The 25,085-nt window shown below is 31.3% G+C and overlaps 1 protein-coding gene across 3 annotated transcripts in view; it reads left to right on the forward strand.

Moving 5' to 3' along the window:
- LOC129959536 (early endosome antigen 1-like) overlaps positions 1-25,085 on the forward strand; it is a 169,642-nt gene that overhangs the window by 29,105 nt on the left and 115,452 nt on the right. Inside the window, exon 2 of one of the 3 annotated variants that reach the window (XM_056072416.1) lies at positions 18,044-18,101. The exons of the other annotated variants lie outside the window; for them this stretch is intronic. Within the exon in view, the coding sequence (XP_055928391.1) occupies positions 18,056-18,101 (46 nt within the window). The 5' untranslated portion in view covers positions 18,044-18,055. The remainder of the gene's footprint in view (positions 1-18,043; positions 18,102-25,085) is intronic. 3 annotated transcript variants of the gene reach the window in all.

The following is a 25,085-nucleotide window of genomic DNA, read 5'->3' on the forward strand; positions in this document are numbered from 1 at the left end:
ACTTTTCAGAGTGCAAAGGGTTAATAATAGATAAATTTGCGTCGAAATTAAACCAAGACAATGAGTTAATATTCTGCATTTAAACAAATAAAACTAAGAATTCGGCACTAAACTGGAATGAATGGAAATATTTTGAATTTAAGCAATTTATATCTGTTCTCGAATTAAATGAGATTATGTACTTGTATATGCATTGCTTGGTTAGTTATTATATGTCAGATGCTGAACAGGCATTATTAAAAATATCTGTAGCTTTAAAAGTTATGAAAAATCTTAAATAATTTATGTACATTTAATACATATGACTTGAAAATCTAATCCAGAAATAAAACTTACTTTATACTTAATATGAGAGGGAATCTATTATTCAAAAGACATAAAATTACTGGCTACCTTCCTATTGCTTTCATTCTTTCAAGGTTAAAATAAAATTATTGATTTAAATTGATTTATCTGAGATACAATTAACAGAAAGGGTGGGGATTTTAGACTAAAAAAAAAAAGGACTGTTTAAATTTTAACAGATGAAACTATTGTTACAAATTATATGTAGAATTTTTTAAAAAAATTGTTAAAATTGGGGATGAGATAGGGAATTGCAGACTAAATATATCATTGAAAAAACGAGTTTAAATTTTAACTTGCTGTAAAAATATTGAATTTTAAGATCTAGGATAAAGTATTTGGTAACTAACTTTAAGCGAGATAATATTTTCACAAGTTATCTCTAATCATCGAAATTTCGCTCCATTTTTGATTAATTAAAATTAATTCAAGTGTCGTAAAATTGCTTCAGGTGCATGTTCCCATCCTCCAGAGTATATTTGTCTGAAATTTGATTACTTTAATTCTAACAGTTTGGCCTGTAATGCGGCAATGAACAGACAGGCACGACACATTTCTTTTTGTATTAATGGATAGAATAAATAATAAACATTAAATACGGTAGCTATTTCATTTAAAAACATAATAATATATCATAAAAATATTTAACAAAAATTTTTTAAATCATTTTGAACGATTTTAATGAAATTTTACAATCATTTTTTCGGAAAATATTTCATATATTAATGGTATAAACCATTTAAAAAGATTTAATTAAGAAATTTGAATATATATTTAGGGAAAATTGTGATATATTAGAAATATTTAAAATTAATATGCAATCTATTGGTCAGCGTCGGAAAAAGCTTGTTGAGGGCCCCTGGCGTTGATAATTTCTGGGGCCCTCTCTGAAATAATTGCATATAATATGCATTATTTCCATTTGTCTGTCATTACGCTTTAAAATATAGTTTCAAATGCTTTTATACGATGTAGCAGTATTTTTGTTCATAATTGCTTTTGTAACTGCTGTATTACTTAGTTTTTTATAAATAGTTAAATGAGGCATACTAGTTCAAAAATGTTTTACATATAATTACTTAAGCTTAATTTCAGTTTCTACACAGTATAACATTTTCCTTTTGGAGGTGTGTGGGAAGGTAATGTAAGGATTGTGATGCTTTGATATTTGCCCTGAGCGCCGTTATATATAGGTACGCCTATGTCTCCATAAGAAGCTGTCTTCGCATTTAGCATCTCATGGGCAAAAATCCCTCGCGTTGGCTGTATGTTGTAATCCTTTATAAGGTAGTCCCCAGTATATGGATTTGGTTCGTAGCTAGCCACCTGACTGCTTAGGTGGGTGCCCTTGGACTTATAACGTTAAAGGTTGTCTGTGCCCCCGGGGATGACTGTGAGCTTCTGGCTTGCATCACCGAGCCTAAGAATGCCTAGAACCGATGGCCGTCTTTCCTTTTTGGACTATGTAGTGGGTGGTACCATCAGACTTGAAACACTTTCAAAATTGTTCTTCCTTCAGTGGGCATTATTTTAAAACACCTCTACCTTAGTTTCCAACATTTTATGTAATGAAACGAATTTAAAACTATATATATATATATATATATATATATATATATATATATATATATATATATATATATATATATATATATATATATATATATATATATATATATATATATATATATATATATATATAAACCTTTCATTCGATTTCTCCATTTCTTGTGGAGATGGCGTGCGTTAAGCAGTTGTGTAGGTGAGAAGAAATCTATTAAAGATACTTCGCTTCAGAGATCTACACATTGAAATTGAAACACAAGGACAGGGACAAATTTATCCAAGTTTAAATTGTTCTCTGATATCTGTCCAATAGCAGTTTGAATTCTTCAAAAAGAGTAATTTCTATTGGAGAATTGCTGAATGATTCCATTGAGCAGATAACTGAGGATTTCCGCGGACAGGGAGTAAACTACTTCTGACGTATAATTATGCGGAAAGGTGGTTAAATCCTGAACACCAAACATCTAATTTTAACTTTGAACTCATCCAAATTACCACCGTTTGTAAAAGATGGATATATTCTTTGCCCAGTCAGAGAATATATACCAAATCCTAGGTATTACCTGTGCTAGCGCTTCAGACATTGTAAAGTTGCCTGTCGCAAGCATCAATTTGTGTCCGCTGTACTGAAATGGATCATTATGGCGCCCAATGTACTTTGAATGAGAAGTGCGTAAATTGTAAAGGGTATACATTTCACATTTTCGATTATTTCCTGCGTGGAAATTCGGAAAAGAAATTCTAACCACAAAAGTTTTAAAAAAAGAGAGAGGGGGTATTTTTTCTCAGAATTAAAAAAAAATTAATTAAATCCCACTTGTCTTTACTCGATATTAATTAAGTCTCTGCTGTGGCAAAAAAAAAAAAAAAGTGGTAACTTATTTTTACGCAGTGGAATCCGTTGAATATTCCTACCAATTCTATTCCTAAAATTTTTTCATAATTATCTTTATTTGTTACAAACTCTAAGAATTTAATTCAAGATAATGGTGATATTTATCAAGTAGATTCTACTATTTTAACAATAACCATTTCAAATGATTCACATGAACTTACTGGTTTTAATTACAATGACAAGAAAGAAAAACTAACCAAAAATTCTCTTTGTTCCAAAGACTCTGAACAAAAATGAAAGACACGAGCTCATACAATCTAAATTTTCGACAACCTACAGGAGATAGATATCAATTTCTGGTTTAATAGAAATTGATGTGTCTCATTTTTCTTCTCAACTGTTAACACTACAACTTCAAATATTCCCAATAATTTTGTTGATTCCCTACCTGTAAACTTAAATCCAGAAGCCGTATTAATTGAGTGCTTCTTTTCTTCAATGATTAATAAAGAAATTGATTCACTTGAAATTGAAGGAAATATAGCTTATGACCCATATGATACAATAGAAGAAACACCTTTCAATGCCCAAAGCAACCCCAACCCTTTGCCAGCTTTATCCGTCCGGACTCGGCAACTCTGAAACAAAAACTGAAACAGAACCCTTTCCCTTGGGTAAATTTTCAGACATTTTAAGATAGTATTATGTACATCTGCTCATGAGAAAATGATAATGCCGTTAAACGTTTACTGTGATTTTTCTCCCTTTCATTTCCTTCCAAATGTTTGGCGCAGCATAGCTATATCTGGTTCTTGGGCCATTAAGCAAATATTAACCATTCCAAAATAATCTTTAGTTAGTATTGCTTCAAAACGAGACGGATAATTAAATTGAACGTTTCATTGCGTCATCTCTTTGTAGTTGAATTCTACTGTTTTTAGATGGCTTTATGTACACATATTCGATTCGATCTTGACGGTAAGATTGCAGTGTAAGATATTTCTTATTCCTTTATCTGGGAAATTAGTATACATGAAGAGTTTTAGTGCTATCAGAAACAAAACATTCTTTTGAAGGGAAAAAATATGAAAGCTTTTAAATTTACTCAGAAACAATATTTTGTTCTGTGAGATTATTAATACGCATCACTAAGTTTATGCCCGTCCCCTCTGAAAAAATCGATTCCTATTTTCAGCCAAATGCACCAAATTTGATAGATGTAGGTCAAACGGTCTGGCCTGTACAGCGCCAACTCCACCACACACGCACGCATTCATCTTTATTATTAGTAGAAATGTTTTCTTAAATAGTTTGATATGTCTCAAGACAAAAATATATAAATTCTGTCCTCATTAATAACGAGAATAATGCACTGAAAAGTGATGCAATAGAGAGATTCCACAATAATACCATAGTATTGTTATTAAATCAATATCTTTTATTAGTAAAATATGTGCAGTTGAAACCTATTTAAATAACCTGCATTACAAAATAATGTATTCCATTCTTATAATTTTACGAACTGTTTTTCGTAAGTATCGTTACTAAAAGATAACTTGTAAAATTGAAGATTTTTAAATTGATTATAACTACAATATTATTCATTCATTAATTTTTCTTCAAAAGTTTATTTTACCAGTTATTTTAAGAAAATTTCTCTGTCTCAATATAGACAGATTTTGCTCTTGCGCTATGAAAGACAACTCTGATTACAAATATTACGCAAGATTTTCAAGAAATGCTCCTTTCAGTAGAATGTAATGATGGAAGAAAACTAGAACCTTTAATTGATTTGCAATATTCTTCTCAGGAATTAAATAAAAAACAAATAAATCAAAATACATTCATGTCCATAAATTAAGGATAATGCAAGTTCAGGATAAGAAAGAGTCAGAAGCAAAACAAATGTGACTTATTTGTAAAGCCTATTTATTAATCAAAAGTTAAAGAGCAAAAAAGATGCTATATGTTTGATACCATTAATAAAAATTGTGATTTTTTGCTCCCTGGAACAAACTGCAAAAAAAAAAAAAAAAAGAAAAAAAACATGGTTGGTATGATGGTTAATACATAGTATGTCTCCCAGACGATGCAATACAGTCCGTACAACGCCTAGGCATGCTGAGTATCAAATTATCGATCTGATCTTGGGGAATATTACACCACTCATCAAGCAATGCTCTCCGAAGTTCCGATAGACATGTAGGACGTGGTTGACGGGCTGCAGCTCGTAGGCCAATCATGTCCCACAGATGATCTACTGGATTCAAGTCCGGTGAGAATGCTGGTCAGTCCATACGGGTGATATCCTCCGATCGAAGGCATTCGTTTACGATATTTGCACGGTGAGGACGGGCGTTGTCATCCATGAACACGAATTCTGCTCCCATGGCACCCCGAAATAAACGTACATGTTGTTCCAGAATGACGTCCCGATAGATTCGCCAGTCATAGTTTCGATTTGAACATATAGGTCTGTTCTAGAACCCAGAATAATTCCTCCCCAAACTAGCAATCCTGCTCCACCGTAATGATGTCATTTAATGATGTTCTCTTGGTGGTGACGGGTTCCTAGCGCTCTCCATATGAAAGTCCGACGAGAATCAGACTGCAAGCTAAACCTGGACTCGTCAGAAAATATCACACAAGCCTATTGCGATGTCCACAATGCATGCTCTCTACTCCAGGCTTACCGCAGGCGACAATGATTTGCAGTAAGTGGAACACATCTGACAGGTCTACGAGCATATAGACCAATCTGCCCTAAACGTTTGTACACGGTCTGCCTTGAAACTGTTGTACCAGTGGTTGAAGAGAGCTGACGAGATATGTCTGATGCTGTGCTCCGTCTGTTTCTTTCGGCAGTAACTGTCAAATACCGGTCCTCATTCGGCGTTGTAACTCGGGGGCGACCTGAGCTGTAACGTCTACTCTCATTACCATCATCTTTGAATCATTGCCAAAGCCTGGAGATGACTTTCTGGGCGATTCCAAGTTCCTCAGTTACTTCCAGCTGGGTACGCCCACGTTCCAGACGGCCGATAATTCTACCACGTAAAAAATCATCCAATTGTGTCCTTTGTATCATAACTATGTGGTTATTGCACTGAAAGATTTATAAAGCGCTTGCGAACAATTTTACTTCTTTGCCTGTATTCCTTATACATCACTCTCTTACACTCTCGTCATTGTGACGTACTATCGATGTCCTCTGGTGGCTTCCTGCAATTTGCATATGATTTTTGAAGATGTGTGTAGTCATTTTACGGGTGATATATGTATTTTAGAGTTCGATTTCCGCTTGACTCTGAATTATCCTTAATTTATGGAAATGAGTGTAATTGAAATGGATTGAAAATTTCCTGGGCCTCTAGAAGTGTAAAATTTCAAACGATTTGAAAACTTCTGGAAGAAAAAAATTCTTGCCTTCAAAATAATAAGTACAAATTTAGAATAAAGACACAACAAAAAATATTTTTATGATGCATTTATTGAACATTTTGGTAATAAAGCAGTTCTTATTTTCTTAAATTTTGTAAAAATAGTAACTCTTTAACTGTTTCTGCTCATTTCATTATTCATATTGCTGTAAGAGACAGTCTGTATGAGTGTAACGTCATTAACAAACCCCATAAACGTAAAAATTAAGAATTTCAAAGAATTCGTTTAAATGGAAAAATATCATAAAATTGTTTAGGCATTTAATTAAGTTTTATGTCGCACATAACATAATATGGGAAAAAACATTATTAAATCAAATATCAAAACATGATTAGATATCATATTTAGTTTTAATATTTTGGATTCAAAATATGTCTTTTCCCTACACATACGAAAACGAGGAATTTTTAATAATTTTAACGAAATATTGATTGATATTTTCATTTACTACGATTTTTGAAAGTATAAAATTACGCAGTTTTACTTAATTTTTAAATGAAAAGTAGAAGCGGAAGAAATAAAATTTTAAAACAATAAATTTTAATTTACTCGAATGTCAAAATGAATAAATTTCTTGAAAAATAAATTAAAAAAATTTTTTTTTCTTGATAAGCAAGCGTAATTTATAATAAAAAATTACACAAAATTTTGAATGAAATTTATTTTTAAGGCAAATTAAAATAAATAATTGATATTTGCAAAAAAGATAGGTGAATATAAATGATTTTTTACAAGCTATTTTCAGTTATTTTTTATTTGATTTCAATTATATGAACAATCGTAATTTGACAAGTAATTCTGTTTAAACACATTTAAGTGTTAATCTATTTATCCTTTTAAAAATAATTTTAAGCTTTTAAGAGCGAATTCAAAAATTACAGACGTTACACAAAAGTTATACATTCTAGTATAAATTTCCGATTATTAAACTGGTTACGTCTATCCTAGACATCCTATAGAATAATTACTCCCATAATTATATTAATAGAATAATTATTCTTATAATTATATTTGTTTTCGAATTTCTATTCATATCAGAAGCAGCAAAATATAGGATGACTAATAGCTTAAAAAAGTGCAACTATAATGGAAATTATAAATATGCAGAATAAATAAATGTACATTTAAAATGATGTTCTGTGATTTGTGTTCCACATCAGCTGCAAACATACAATGGCTCCCAAAATTGAGTATTCACTATACTCTTTCTTCTTTAATTTTATTCTTTTTCATCTTATCATTCCTATTTATGGCTAATATTTATAAGAACGACAAAATATACATTAACAAAAGTATTAGGCTAAAAAACAAAACGGAGGAATCAATAATATTTTTATTAAAGTAATTTTTATGTCAAAGTTGCAAATTCCAAAGTCACAAAATTGAGTATACATCTAGCAAAATCTGTCAACAAAAAGAGAAAAAGATAAATTAATATTTTGTTGCATATCCATTTGCATTTAGAACAGCTTGTAAACGGTGTGTCATTGAGTTGACAAGATTTTGAGTTGTTTCGCCGGATATTTTCGACCATTCTTCTTGTAATACTCTTTTTAAGTGTTCCTTGCCCCTAAAATCATATTTTTGAACTGATTTTCCTAATTTTGCCCTCCAATTTTCAATCACATTGAGATCTGGAGATTGAGGAGGGGTGTGCAATTGCATTTTACAATTATACAACAACCATAACTTAACTATTTTAGCTGTATGTTTTGGGTCATTATTTTGTTGGAACAGAAAACTTGACCTTAAACCCAAATTCTGGGCACTGTGTTTTAAATTGTTCTTCAACATATCCAAATATTTAATTTTGTCCATCATTCCATCAATGAAAACTAAATTCTCCACTCCTTTTGCAGACATACAGCCCCATACAAGATGTGAACTACCTTCATGCTTGACAGAAGGATAGGTATTTTTAGGAAGTTCAGAATTGGATTGTCTCCAAACATAACATCGATTATCACTACCAAAAATATTAAATTTACTTTCGTCACTGAATATTACTTGATTCCAGAAATCAGGGGGCTTTGAAATATGACTTTTAGCAAATGAAATTCTTTTCTCTAGATTTACTTTGGAAATGAATGGTTTTGTTCTGGATACGCGACAATTATAATTTGCTTTTCGGATTACTCTTCGAATTGTTTTTGCAGAAACACACTTTCCAATTGTTCTTGAAGTAGATGTAGCAATTTTTGTAGCACTCGCCTTAGAATTGTTTGTTACTCTCGAATAACTCTTCTCTTGGTCGTTTCACTGAGGATTTCTTTTCTTCCTCTTCCAAGTTTATTAGCAATTTGTCCATACATTTTATACTTCTGGATAATTTTTTGAACGCATCCGTGACTGCGTTGAATTTCCCTTGCAGTTTCTCGTAGATATCTACCATCTTCAGACAATCGAGTAACAAGTTTCCGAATTTCAACATTTGTTTCATTTCTGGAGCTCATTATGATAACCAAAACATTTGTTTTAGCTTGGAAATCACTGACTGCCAATTAAAGTAACAAAACTATTTTACTTATTCATTTGAAAATAAATAAATAATGGTAGTCAAGTCGTATATTTTATAAGGTGTATACTTAATTTTGTGACTTTGGAATTTGCAACTTTGACATAAAAATTACTGTAATAAAAATATTATTGATTCCTCCGTTTTGTTTTTTAGCCTAATACTTTTGTTAATGTATATTTTGTCTTTCTTATAAATATTAGCCATAAATAAGAATGTTAAGATCAGAAAGAACATAATTAAAGAAGAAAGAGTATAGTGTATACTCAATTTTGGGAGCCACTGTATATTTTGTATGCATGTCACCATATAATGAATCCCTTCGCAATCAAAAGCATTCGTATAGAACACTTACTAGCCGGTAAAGCATGCAAGAAAACTGATTTATATTTATCAGTGAATAAAATACGTTACTTTTTATTATGTACTCGTAAAATAAAATAGTGTGTCATTTTATGTCTATTTATGAGTGATAAAAATTGTATATGCTGATAACAAAATGCAAGACTAAAAAGCAAAAAGAATAAAAATCTGATTTTTTTTTCTCTCCATCCATCAGTAAGATATTAATTTTAACACTAAAATTAATATTTCTTTTATCACGCTCGCTGCCATTGATCATGCCTGTGATTCGAACCACTATCTAATAATATGCTTACTTCTTTGCTATCTCTTAAATGTAGTAGAAAATGGAATATCTAATTAATAGGTGTGAATCACACGCGATTCACATGCTGAACAATGTGTTAAAACAAGGAAATATAAACAAATGAGGGGGCCCCCACCGTTATTAAGAATTAAAATGACGTTCTGGACAATAATAGCGTTTACACGTACTGAAAGTATACAAGTTTGTTTCCGCGTGGCTGACTGAGCTTCGACTGACGCCGTTATTAGGCAATGATCGCAGTGATATCTATACGGGGGGGGGGGTGAGTTGATTTATGAATAAAGAAATCCCCTTCAGACATGTTAAGACAGAGCGGCGCAACTTGTAAATCATCAGCTATATACTTTTTTCTGCATGTTATGTAATATTTTTATGCGTGCATCTATCTTGTTTGTTTATATTAAGTTGCTCAAACAAAAGGTAAAACGAAGATAAATTAAACGATCAACTCCTAGCAATGCACATTGCATTACTGCTTTCACGGCCTTGACCAGAATGAAAAGAATTAAGGAAGAAGTTTAAATGTAGCAATCGGCGGAATTGGATATATTCGAAGTTCATAGTATATACTATAGTCTTGTGCAAGTGTGAAAAATATTGTTAATATAAGATAAATAGATTTACACTCACTTACCTCAGCTGCTAGGTAATAGCGTATAGTATAGTATATAATAATTTGATAATTCATTCTATAAACTGTTTAATACTATTAGATATAACATGTCCACGCCAAGGAAATATCCATCTGGATGTCAAAAAGAAAATTATCAAAAAATCAAAAAGAAGAAAAGCTAAACTTCAAGAAGTCGCAAGTAGATCTGTTTTCTTGGCTACGAAGTAATTCTGGCAAAAAAATTGCTTCAACTTCAGAAATTACAATTCAAACTTCAATTAGAGAAGAAAGTTCAGCGCAAAGTACACAGTCTAGCAATAAAAATGTTTAAACGGTGAAATTTGTTCAAAAATCGTGAGTTTATACAAATGTGACCGAATCAGAAGATACTGACGAAAATGACAATAACAAATATGATCAAGAGAATATAAATGATCCTGGTTTATGGCCAAGTATTATAACTGTTAAATTTAGAATGTTTTGTGTTAAAATCGGACTTGTGCAACAGAAAGGAGTTTTTGCTAAAAATGATGAATGTAGATAATTTTCCCCTACATACTACTTTTAAAAAAAATGCCAAATGGTGAAACTCAACTTCGCAGCTGGTTAATTTATTCAAATACGCAAGATTCCGTATTTTGTTTTTGTTGTATACTGTTTTCCAAAAGAAGAGGAAATGGCCAAACTACACGATTTATAGGTGGCTATAATAACTGGAGAATGCTGTCAAATGTCATCCAAGATCACGAACGCTCTTGTTGTCATAGTAATTCGCTTATTACTTGGAAAGGATTATTAAAACGACTAAATTTATGTTCGACTATTGATAAAACAAATGAAGTTAATATAAGTAAGGAAACGGCACGACTCAAATTACTATTTCAAAGAATTGTAGAAGTGATTCTATTTTTAGCATGCAATAATCTTCCACTTCGAGGAACTCACGAAATAATAGGTAAGTCTAATGATGGAAAATTTTTAAGTTTAATCGAATTATTAAGTAAATACGATCCTATACTAATGGATCATATAAACAAAATAATAAATACTAAAAATAGAATTGTGCATCATTATTCATAGGTCACAAGAACAAATTATTTGTGCTTTAGGAAATGAAGTCCTTAACAAAATTATACACGATATAAAAGAAGCAATGTACTATAGTATCAAAATGGATTGTATTTCTGATATTTCCATAATTAAGAAACTTCAATCATTATTAGATATATAAATTTTGAAGAGAAAAGTTTAACTATAAATGAGTCATTTATAAGGTTTATTGAAGTAACTGATCTGACTGGTGAAGGAGTAGCAAAAACTCTAAAGGAAAGATTAACTGAACTTGATTTAGATAGTAAGAATTATAGAGGGCAAGCATACGACAACGGTAGCAACATGAAAGGGAAATATAAAGGTGTACAGTCTAGAATACTTTTTCTAAACCCGCATGCAATTTATGTGCCTTGCCTATCACACTCTTTTAATTTATTAATTTGCGAAGCCGCTTCCAGCAGTATATATTGTAAAAATTTTTGGGGGATATTGAAACTCTTACATTGCTTATTTTATGCATCTACAAAAAGTAGGGAAATTCTACAAAAGCATTTAAACATTACTCGTAAACCATTATGTGACACTCGTTGGGAAGCCAAAATAGATTCGGTTAAAGCTGTATATACACAGTTTGAACAAACTTGTAATGCCTTAGAATGATGTAGATAATGATAATACAGCGGTATCCGAATCTAAAAGTTTATTAGATGCAATACAAGAAATGCCATTTATTTTATGTTTAATGGTATGCTTTGCAATATTGTCCAAAATTAACACTATCAATAAACTATTTCAAACAAAAACAATTGTTCTTGACTCGGCTTTCCATTTAGTCAATAAAATTAAGACTGAAATCCAAAATTTAAGAACAAAATTTAACACATTTTTAGACGAAGCAAAAGTGCTAGTACGTAATTTGAACATTTTCCTGTAAGAAGAATTCGAAACAGAAAAAGATTATATTCCGAATTAGCAGAAGAAGAAGTTATAAAAAAACCCGGTAGAGGAATTTATGTTATACTGTTATTGTACAAATAGAAGATAGATTAAAAGTATACTTGATTTCAAATTAGGCACTGATATAAAATTTTTAGAAAAACATGAATTAGAGAAATGTTCCGAATACTTCGTAAAGTTTTATAACAAGAATGTAGATGAAAATCTAATCCAGGAAATTTGTTTGCTTAGGGATTTAATTTTGAATAAAAGAGATGTAAACAACGCACAAGACATATTGCAATACATACTAAATAATAATTATAATGAGTTATTTCTAGATGTATTAACTGTGTTAAAACTTTTCTTTACGTTGCCGGTTACTATACCACGTGCTGAGCCCTCTTTCAGTAAATTAAAATTAATAAAGAATTATCTTCGGTCAATCATGTGTTCAGAATGCTTAAATGCACTTGCTATATTAAGCATCGAAAAAGAAATTGCAAAAAATTGTACTTTTTCTGAAGTAATTGATGTATTGGCAAAAGCAAAATCTCGCATTAAATAAACATGCATTTATAATATGTGTTTGTGTTTGTATTTTTTCTTTTTTTACTTCACAAAATATTAGGGCCCCAAATGTCTTTTTGCATCTGGGACCCTTCATAGAGAAGGTCGGCTCTGAACAAATATAAACTAAACATAGACGTCTTCTACTCGCATCAATTTCTACTCTGATGAGAAGTTTTGCTGTTACCCGAATATGAGTGACACGGCCGTGAAAGTGTTAAATAATAAAAAATATACTCAGTTTTATTTCTTTTGCTTATAAGAAAACTTTCCATTTTGATGCTTTCAGCGTATTGGCAGTTCAGGATCAAATGCAACTTAAGCACAATTTTCAATATTGTTGAATATTCTTTTGACGGAAAGAATTTCTTCCAGAAATTTATTGTTAATATTTTATCATGAATGTAATAGAAACCGAATTTAATATGCAGTTTAAAACTTTAAAAATGGTTTTTAAAGTATCATAAAAATAAAAATTTAAAAAAAACTACACCGACGCTCAGAGAATATGTAAACCTTGTACATCTAAATATGGGGGGGGAAAAACCTCATCAGAAAGTATTAAATATTGCCCAATGTTATCAGGATGTATTAATCAAACTGTGCACTCGAGATAATTTTTCCCAGCGGAATCTATTCGTGACATCCAACCAGGTCGTTTCCATAGGAAGTTTGGAGGATTGTACAATTTTAAATATGTTTTAGTCCCCTACAAATATTTTGCACTCATCGTCTTTTAGTACACTAGTTACTAAACACGACACTAGTATACTAATTATCTTTTCGTTACTAGCTTTAAAATGGTACTTTCAATATTCATATACGATGATCAGAATATACTCGATCTTTTTAAATTAAAATCAAATTACATTTTTATTTTTAAACATCATTCCAAGATTTTTTCTTCATATTTTTTAATTTGCTTGTATACTTTTTCTTTCTTTCTTCTAATTTTCGTAGCTGTTGTAATCACGGACAATCTTAAAAAGCCAGAGCCTTGACAAACTTGTCCTACTGTAATAAAATAAATAATGATGAAAATAAAATGACTCCAGCCGAAAAAGTAAAACGTTACTGAAAAGATTTGCCATTTTCACAGCACGAAAGGTGTGGCTATGATATTCACCCATGATTGTTCTTCAACTTTAGCGTATGCTTCGGACAAATTTTAAGTCAAGATTTTTTTTCCCTCGAAGATCTTATTTATGTCATCTTAAATGATATGTCAAAAATTCCTGACTTTCTGTTATATCCTTCCCCATTATTTTTGGGAAGAGGTTAAAAATAATTTGTATTTTAGCAATCCGGGCATAAACGGGGCCCCCGAGAAAGCAGCAAAGTCGTTTTATGAGTCTCGAACAGTGACAGTGTCTGCATTTCTTCTTTTGGAATAAACGATGGGCCGTTTTCTGCTCTGGTCTGCAGTTTCCTGTTGCACACCAATTAAATCTCTCGAATGTTTTGGATTCCTGAGCTCTTTCTGAACTTAAAATTAATGTTAATATTCCTTTTTTACATGGGTATTATATAAAATAACACATCATCATCCCTGACATCTACGTAAGTAATGCGGTTTATTTCTTTTTATTATCGGTATTTTTTGAGTTGAAGCATTTTGATTTTAGTTGTTCATTAAACTAAAATTATGTCAGTGTTAGACTATTTTCTAGTGTGTAGACATGGGCGTGTTTATTATTTAAATAATTTGGATTTTGCATTATTATTATAAAATAGAGTATTTGCGTAATTTTATTTTGTTTTTCATAAAAACATGTTTTGTACATAATTTTTTTTCTATTTATTTATATAAGTTCTTGTCGATTGGCAATCGAAAATTGTACTTTAATTTTTATAACAATGAATGAAAAGCGGAGTATGTTATAATTCGGATAATACTGCATATAAAAAATCAATTCTTTATAAGTACTCATATGAATGTCAAGGACAATACTGTATTCTGTCTTTTTAAATCAAATTTTAAAATAATTTTATAGAAAACAGTTTTACTATTTTTGCAAAACGCGATTGATACTTAATATGTGAAGGAATTATTTTTATACTTTATAAAATTAACACATTTATTTTTAATTAGTATATGTGACTTCAAGATTCTCAGTTATATTTAATAGGGGAAACTCACAATTTATGTTGCTCGAATTGTTAGATATTAAATGTATTAATGATTAATTGCTAACGTTACAATTTAAAACAGTTGTTAAAATATTTTGACGTTTCAGTTGTTATTTATTAAATAATTCAGAATTTAGTACTGTCATAAAAGAATAATAGCGTACTTTTCTGATGGTAGGCTTTTTAAAAAAATATTTTTTTGGGGAGGGGTTGATCATTTTATGGATATATTAATAAAAAATAAGCATGTAATTTCAGATCAAAATAAATAAATATACTTCAGAAAATATACATCAGAAACATTTTGTTCATTTTAAATATTTAACAGAGTATAAACTAAAAAAAATTAAATATTTTATTATTCACTAACTAAAATCTTATTCTAATAATTAGTTTTACCAGATAATATTAATCTGGTCCTATAGGAAGGGGTTTTGGCAGATAATGATAATTTTATGATAGGAACAATCGTATTTTTATTGGAAAGAATCAAAAATAAGAAAGTTAAGAATCAATTACAAATTGAAATTACTTTCGAAATAATATGAAAGTTACTTGGAGAAATTTAATAGCCATTGTCTTTACCTTCCTGGATGCACCTTTCATAAATTGAAACGTCATTTTGGATGTAGTGATAGTATGAAATAATTGTTTCATCTAAAAAGTTAATATTTGAAATACAAGTTTTGTGGTAAAAGAATCTTTACTTGATGTTTATAAGCGGAAGTTGACGTATGCAAATAAAGAAATTGCTTAACGATGTTAACAATTTTAAAATATTTTCTTTAGTAACAAGTTTTAAAATATATTTTTAAGCAATTATATAACAAATTCAAAAGCAGCAATTCTAAAATATATGAAGGTAAATATAGGTGGTCATCAAAATGATGGAAACACTTGTGAATAAAAGTGACATTTTTGAATGCACTTCGTAAGCATTAAAATATAATAATAGCCACCAGTGTTTTTAATAAATAGCAATGTATATATTCTGGTAGTATGTGTTAGCTTTATTGAAGTTCTGTAATTCTTGGATTTTTTCAAAATCGTAAAATGTCGGACCTCTCAGATTTTCAAAGAGGCCCGTCTAGCTGAAGCAAGTGTGACCGACTTTTAGGCATTTCTAGAGGTTCGATGTCTAAAGTCATGACTGCATACACACAGACAAGTTCGGCAAGGCAAAATAGTGGGCGGAAAGAGAAGCCCAGTGAAAGAGACCGACGAGTATTGAAGAGAATTGTAATGTTTAAAAAGCGAACAACTGCAGCAAAAAGTGACCGCAGAGCTCAATCCCCATCTCCAGTGTCAGTGATTACAGTTAGAAGGCACCTTCATAAACAGAACATTTATGGCAGAGCAGCAATTCTCAACTTATCGCAGATGTTAAGGGTAAACGTCGTCTACAGTGGTGTCACATTCACAAAACCTGATCGATTGACAAGTGGAAGAAAGTAATATGGTCTGACGAATGGTGTTTCATACTGTTCCCTACAACAGGACTGGTGCACGTTTGGAAGACACCTGCTCAAGCATATGATCTTGATTGTCTCCATCCAATTGTCAAGCGTGGAGGTGGATATTTCATGATATGGGCAGCCATGTCGTGGTTTCCTGCTGAATCAATGGTAACCCTGAAAAGAAGGATCACTGGGGAGAAGTATACAGAAATTTTAGATGACCAGGTCCATCCTATGATGCAAACTTTGTTTCCTGCAAGAGATGGAATTTTCCAGGATGATAATGTACCTATCCATACAGCGATACTTATCCAAACATGGTTTGATGAACACGTGGTTGAAGTTAAACATCTGCCTTGGACCGCACAATTATCCGATCTCAATATAATTGAACCGTTATGGTCTATTTTAGAGCGTTCACTATGGAATCGATGTCCTCCACCGGAATCTCTCCCAGAACTTGCATAATATCTCCAGGAAGAATGGTACCATATTCCTCTAGGAATCGATTCCTAGGCGAATCCAAGCTGTATTACATGCCAAAGGTGGTCCTACACCATACTAGTAGAGGATTCTTTATAAATCTAAGGTGTTTCCATTATTTTTATAACCACCTGTGTATGTTATTAATATTTATTGTATGATTAATGTTAATTGAAAACGAATTAAGCATGCTTAAGCATATCGATAAAAATATTTATAAAAAAAAGTCCGACCACGCCTTGTGATGTTATTTGGATTTTTTTTTAATTACATGGGGAATGTGACTGTTTCATTCAACCATTTTTTGCAAATTCAAATTTTTCATTTTCAAGTGATACTTTGTGATGCACGGGGATTTATAAATGTTCAATAAAAAAAAAAATGATTCGATTGCAAATTTTTTGCTGAATGTAAATGCAAACACTTCAAATTGATTTTTATGGAATAAATTTATTAATCATTTTATGATTTGGCTACGTTGAAATTTATATAAAATGATTAAATCATTAAAGTTATAAAACAAGTAAACAGTATCGTTAGTCATAAATTGAAATTTATTCTTCATAATTTTAAAACAACTGAAGAAAAAGAATGTTAACAACGTGGTAATTGAAAAGCAACCATTGCTTATTCTTTCTTCCTTTTTGGCTATTCAGGCTTATGGAATGAATTTTTATTTCGGCGGCCCTAGCATATTATGCTAGTGACCGAAGATTTTAAATTTAGGGAAAATTATAGCTAAAGTTTTATTGACTAAATCTCTTTAGTAAGGGTCCGAAGTATGACTATCTTATATTTCACCTTTATTATAACGTGAACTTCGACTACTAGGGAGAAAAGGTGGTGTTTTTCTCTTTTTCCTAAATATCGAAGGAATTTAGAAGAAAAAACAGATACTAATTTAAATTTGCTGTTATAAAACTTCAATGCCTATTATAAAATAATTAGTAACATTAGTATCGGCTGGGTTTTAGAAAAGCCGAACATTTCATTTACATTTTAATATTTTAGAATTTTGGGAAAAAAAATTCCAGTAGAATAATTACTTCATAAACATTTTTTTGAGGTTTTATGCTCATTTATTATTATTGTAAGATATGAAATATATTACAGTATCTGCGGATTCAGCCTCAAACTTAGGTTAGAAAACACCTGCTGGTTTTTTTTTTTTTGTGTGTGAATGTTTTGTTTTAAATTTCATTACCTATGTTAAATGTGTTTCACTTAAAACACTTCATCTTTGATTGTTATTATTATAAAAGTTTTTTTTTTGTCTTTCTGTTACAAATTATTTTATTTTATCTTTCTCCCTTCTCATTTTATGTTTGTTGATAAATCCTCTTGCACCTTAAGCTGTATTTACTTAAAAGGTATTTTTGCATATGCATTACATTTTTTCAGATAATGTCAACAGTTTCTTTTATTGCAGTGCAAGAAAATCATGTCATCTTTCTCGATAACAAGTAAAACTCTGTTGGATATTCAAGGTATTCCTTTTTTATTCCACGTGAATAATTAGAATTTAAATATCTGGTTTAATTGGTAAACATTTTGACATAGTACAGTTCTAGCAAAATCTTGAATAGCTGATATTTCCTAACAAGATCCTCACAGGGTGCGTGTGGGGGACATTTTATAATTACTCTATGGTATTGTTTTTCTCAACCATCAATTTTTAAAATATGTATCTAAAAATTGCTTTTAATCATTAATATCTAAATTCATGTTTTACATTCGATCCTAAGTAAAACGCTAAATTGTTTCGTATTATTTAAAAACAATTTAAATAAGAATTGAAAAAAGTATGTTGATTTCTTGAATTTTTTGCACTTCAATTTTTTATTACCTAAAAAAAGTAAATGATATATAATAGGTACGTATGTTAATACTCTGTTAAGTAATTATATTTTCAGTAAGAGAAGGTGATCCTTTCAATATTTAGTTTGCTGAATACATAACCTTAGATGATCAACATAAACATATTTATTTATTTGTTGCTTAATCCAGCATTTTTATTTGTTCACTCTTTGAAAAATATTAGGAGAGTGTTTTTTAAATATTCGTATGGAGTATTCAGCCAGTAACCATTTGAAAAAGTCTGAAGAGCATTGTAATATTAAAGGTAAAGTCATGTCATGCAAATATTATTTACATGATTTTATGAGTAGACAGATGAGTAAAAACCTGGAAAAAGGCAAGTAACAGTTTTACCGGTCATTTCACTTCGTCTTCAATATTATATCTAGACTTTGCGCAGTGTTTTAAACAGTGTTAGAAAGTTATCCACACCATATGATGCTCCAAGACAATCGATTCATTGTTCTAATAACATAAAGAAACTGGCAGAGCATAGCTAAACAAACGTATTCAGATATTCTAAAAAATTATTGCAAGGTGTTTGCGATGGACAGAACTATACATTTGAAGGCCTTGTGATGTCTCTTAAGAGCAAATAATAGTCAATAACCTTTTAGTGCAATAGGTTTTAATAAGTAATTAACTGCACACATCACAGATACACATATCTAAAAGATATAAAGTTAGTTCAGCATTAAATGGGCCGTTTGTTAACAGTTTGCTAAGGCCATATTCCACGAAACACATCACATACACGTCGTCTTACCACATAAAACCACTCTTCCTCACGTCACTCTATCACAACTTCTCTCGTTCTGGCCTTTTTGAGTTCGTACATAGAGGGCGCTAGTCAGTACAGACTCCTCCCTCTATAAAGTCTTTTTTGCAAGAAAAGTTCTTCCGTAAATGCATTCAATTTTAAAAGTTCAAAGAAAGTTAAAAATTCGCTGTAAGGAAATATTGTAAGGAAAGTTTGTAAGTTCTTCAGTAAATACAGTCAATTTTAAAAGTTCAAATTTTGCTGCAAGGAAATACTATAAGGGAAATGCACTAAATTGTTAAGTGGCGTAAGTACCAACTACAAAAAAAAAAAAAAAAAAAAAAAAAAAAAAAACCCGAGGCAAAAACAATATAAGAAAATACACAAAATCATATACTAAAATACTTACACACACATAATATATATATATATATATATATATATATATATATATATATATATATATATATATATATATATATACTAAAGTATTAGAATCAAGTTAATAGGAAAAACAAAAATCAAAAAAAATTAAACCAAAAAAATTATTAAAAAAATATTAAAAAAGAATCCGGCCTGAAGACTTTTTCAAGGGTCACCCTCAGGCAGGCATTCAAATAAAGGGATTTTTTCTGTGAGGACATACAGACATAAGTCTAATAATGATTCCTCGTGACCCGAAAATCCCCTGAAATTATGCTCAAGAGATATACCATTTTAACAGAAAGGAAATACAAAATAACAAATTAGAAAAAAAAAATAACCACAAAGTAAAAATACAATGAAAACAATAACAATAAAAACAAAAACAGCATTAAAATTAAAATTAAAATTAAAAACGAAAAGGCCAGAACATACCATCCAACAGTGAAGGAAACTTTAAACAATCGTTTGTGATTTCCTGTTTTAAAAAAAGTTAACGGTAAATTATGTAAACAGAGGTAGGCACCCAGCGCCATCTATTGAGTGATCCAATATGCAAGTAAAGTTCTATTTTTATTTAAGCCAAAAGATTAATCCCAAACCATACCTTGTTTAATTAAAAAATTGACATTACAGTAATTTCTAGGAAAATCATTTTTAATTAAATTTTTAAGGAGGATATTTGATGCTTCAATATAAGAATTTTTATTATTGCAAACCCTTTTGATCCTGTTAACTTGTGAGAAAATTAGATTTTTGAAAATTTTAGAGTTTAGATTGGAATGGTAGTTACATAGTTTTTTTATTTTAAAGTTGAAATCATCCCTTTTATCGTATATACCAACTATTGTTTTATCATTAGCAATTTCGATTTTTAAATCCAGAAAGGTAGCCTCAAGTTGATTTTTATTTGTATCTTTTAGAATTAAATCTTTTGGATAGCAATTAGTAATAATATTAGTATTGTCGAAGTTAATCAAAAGTAGGTCATCAATATATCTCCACCCGTTTATTAAATTATATTTAATTATTTTTTTCTCATAGTAATGCAGGAAAATATTAGCTAAAGCACTTGAGAAAGCTGTCCCCATTGGAATGCCCTTGACTTGTTTATAAAAATTAATACCATTAAACACGTAATTTTCAGTAATATTAAAATTACATAACTCTAGCCAGTTATTTTTAGGAATAACATTTTCATTTAAATATTCATCATATATAAAAGTACAGACCTTTATTAATTTTTCATGAGGTAGATTGGTGTATAAATTTTCGAAATCATAAGTATTAAGTTTATTAATGTTGTTATTTTTAAGAAAATTCAGTACTTCTTTGTTACTAGAAATTATAAAATTGTCTTCATCTCTTATTTTGTCCAGGATAATTTTTAAGTATTTAAAGACATGTTTACCCGAATAGTAATTATAACTGCCAGTTCTACAAGTCACGAATCTGAATTTTAATGGATTTTTATGAAATTTAACTGTTGGGAATAAATAAGGATTATGAAGTTCCTTTTTGGTTTTAGTTTAAATAGGTAATAAATTTTATTTGCGATTTCGAAACTGTTTTGTTTCGTTTTCATTTTAGTTTCGTTTTCAAACTTTTTCTTACTTTAGATTGGTTATATATATATATATATATATATATATATATATATATATATATATATATTATAGTTTACCTACACAGTTGTTAAACGGCTTAAGCAATCTGAATTTTTATTGTCTTTGCCTGCTCTATGATTTATCTCAAAATTAAGTGATTGGAGGGCTAATGCCCATCGCATTAGTCGTTGGTTGGAACTACAGTTCTTTTGTAACCAGACTAGAGGGTTATGATCTGTTTAAATTTTAATTTTTTTCCCATCTAAATAATAATGCAATTTTTTTAACAGCGAAAATGATATTAACACATTCTTTCTCAGTGGTTCCGTATCGTGTTTCACCATCGGTGAATTTTTTGCTAAGGTAAAGAACTGGATGTTCTTCCCTCTTATCTATTTGCGTCAATACTGCTCCAACTTCGGTATATGAAGCATCCGTTAGGAAGACAAATTCACGGTTAAAAGCTGGTGAGTAAAGTACTGGTTTGCTGACGAGTTTCTCTTTTAACGATTGAAATAATTCCTCACATTTTTGGGTCCATATAATTTCTCCTTTTTTCACTTTATTTTTAATGGCATCAGTCAATGGTGCTGCTATAACTGAATAGTTGGGTATATACCTACTATTGTACCCTGATAATCCCAATTAAGCTCGTATATCAGTTTTCGTTTTGGGTGTTATGAAGTCTACGACAGCCTGTACTTTGGTCTGAAAGAGCCATTAAACCCAACAACAACATTGGTCTGAAAGAACGTGATGTTTGGAAAATTTACATTTGGAGGACTTCAGAGTCAAGTTAGCGGCTTCGATTCTGTTTAAGACGGTTTTTAAAGTTTTAGATGAGAATCCCAAGAATCGGAGTAAATAGCAATGTCATCCAAGTAGGGGACTGCATATTCCTCGCATCCTTTTAACACCTCGGCCATCAGCTTGCTAAAAAAGTAGGGAGCATTCTTAAGGCCGAAAGGAAGTCTTAGCGGGCGGTATGATCCGAAACTTGTTACAAAAGTTGCTATGCGCCCCTGGCGTTAATGGTATCTGCCAATACCCTTTTGAAAGATCCAGCACCGTTATATACGTTGCAGCTGTTACAGTCTCTACTCTGTCTTCCAAATATGGAAGAGGATAGTACATAGTGCGAGGGATTTAACCGTCGATAGTCAATACAGGGTCTGGGATGTCTTCCAGGAGCCTCCACCAAAATCGTAGGACTCATGTAGTCAGATTCACGGACTTCAAGAATTTGCAAGTCCAATATTCGTTGTATTTCTGATTTAAATATCTCCGTCTGACGTTGAGAAGCTCGGTAAGGCCGACATATCATGTGTTCTTCACTGCTTAGTTCGATATCGTGCTCAATTGCGTTGGTTTTCCCAGGTATGTTGGAAAAGTTCTTAGTTTACCTATTAAGTAATTGTTGCAATTGATCAATTTCTCTGCTGTTAAGTCTTGCTTCAAGATTGCTGTCACTGACAATATCCTTGAAATTATATACATTTGGACTTGAGTCATTATGAGGAAAGTCAGCATCGCTATCTACATCATTTTTTCCGGATTTAAGTGATAACAAATTTACATATTCACTTCTTTTATAATAATAAGTCTTTAGCATGTTGATGTAGTATATTTGAGATTTTTCTATCTTCCCCGGCAATTTTACGACATAATTTGTCTCGGAAATCTTCTTTGCAATGGTACCTGGTCCTAGCCATTGAATTGAAAGTTTGTTTGGTCTAGAAGTAGCTATTACTAGAACAAGATCACCTACCAGAATTCGCGTTTGATGGCATTTTTGTCATACCATTTCTTTCGCTTTAGCTGCATTACCACCTCTTCTCCGTAGCTAGTTCCTGACGTCGCTTCAAACGATTTATCAAGTTAAACACATGCTCGATGATTGGGCTGGATTCAATTTCTGCTTGAGTCCATTTTTCATAGAGCAACATCTCGAAAGTTCTTAGCTGTTTCCCAAACACCAATTCTGATGAAGAGAATCCCGTGCTTTCATGGATAACGGTTCTAAGAGCAAAAAGAGCAGATGGCAGATGCCTCTCCCAATCAGTTCCCGCTTCAATGCACACAACTCGCAAAATGCGTTTAATTGTTTGATGAAATCTCTCGACCGGGTTTGATTGTGGGTGATGAACAGAGCTGTGGCAAACCTTTATTCCGAAACTTTCAAAAAACGTTGAAGTCAGATTGCTCACAAATAATGTTCCTTGGTCACATTGTATTTCCACTGGGAAAGCAGTTCTACTGAAAATATTAAGTAACGCATCGGTTACTGAAAGAGAGGTTAGATTAGTAACAGGAATCGCATCTGGGTATTTTGAAGCTAAGCAGATGGAAGTTATAATGAATCTCTTCCCATTTGGGATTAAAAGAACAGTATCTAAGTTTTAACTTTGAAAAAACTTCTTAGATAATTGGTACAAGTTTCAATGGAGCCTTCTTTTTTTCATTTGGCTTGCCAACCCTTTGACAACTATCACAGGATCTCTCATATTCTTCAACATCTTTATAACACTTAGACCAGAAGAAATGTCTGTCTTTAGTTTTTGTTACTCCAGGGTGTCGAAAAGTATTTTCATGGCCTAAGGACATGATTCTCACTCTAAATTCTTTTGGGATCACTATTAGTTTTTGAAAATCTCCAACATGGTCTTGATATTTCTTCATAGCAATTTATTAACAACAATAATTTTTTTATTTATCTCATCATTTTCATTACTAGAATTTGCATGTTCAAACAGAGGATTTAAATCGAGATCTTCAGCTTGGCATTTCGCAAGCTCATCGATGTTTACCTTAAGAAGAGACAGTTCACCATCATCTTCATTAAAAGAAGGAAGTTGAAAATCTTCATCTTCTGCTTTAGGTTCAGAATTACCTTCTTCCTACAGAATTTCTTCACCTACAGATGCATCACCTGGAGCTAGTTTTACCTCTTCTACATCCTGATTAGTGTCGTTGTTCTTTTCATTCTGAATTTTTTAAGTTTGAGATTTAGTTTGAACAGCATTTATCGAACATGGCATTGATACTTCTTTTAGTTGAGAATCCGTAAGCAAGGAGCCCGTACGATTCCCCATAATATAGCGTCCTTTATCAAGTTCACTGCGAACAACAGCAGCCTTTGTTTTTATTTATCCACTTTTGAGAATTATTTTTACTTCGGCGAATGGTAAGAACACAGGACCTTCATCAAGAGGTTGTTGGGCCCAAATACTTTCACCAGTATACATTGGCAAATCAACATTCTTTCTACAGATCACATCAATACTGGCACCTGTATCACGCAAAACAAGCATTTGATGGCCATTTACCTCAGCTACGGTCGTAAAAGGAGCTAAAAATTCATCTTCAGAAACTTCAACAAGTCTGTTTATATTTGCTGTATTCTTAATATTCTTCAATTTTGCGCACTGAGGTCTCAAATGATTAATTGAACCGCATTCATAACATTGCAATGTCTTGCGTTTATCAAAAACTTCATTACTTCTACCCCGAGAGAAGTCTTGACTTATGGGCTTTTCTTCAGGTCTGGAGTTGACACTGAATTTCCGCTTCTTCTCATGAAAATCTCCAGGTGTAGGTATTCTCTTTTCTTGATTTCCTCCGAAATTTCCCTTTTTATATCTTCTAACATTTTCATACTTGTCCAGAATGTCAGCTAATTCTACCGGATACATCAATTTTCCCCAAACGTCTACAAAATGCTCTTGAACCTCGTAAGAAATACGTTTATTCATTTGATTAGTGATTATAAGTTCTTTTAACTTTTGGAAGTCAGTAGTTTCAAGACCTGAAATCCATTCTTCGAA

Source organism: Argiope bruennichi, chromosome X1, assembly GCF_947563725.1.
Source record: "Argiope bruennichi chromosome X1, qqArgBrue1.1, whole genome shotgun sequence".
NCBI classification, from domain to species: domain Eukaryota; kingdom Metazoa; phylum Arthropoda; class Arachnida; order Araneae; family Araneidae; genus Argiope; species Argiope bruennichi.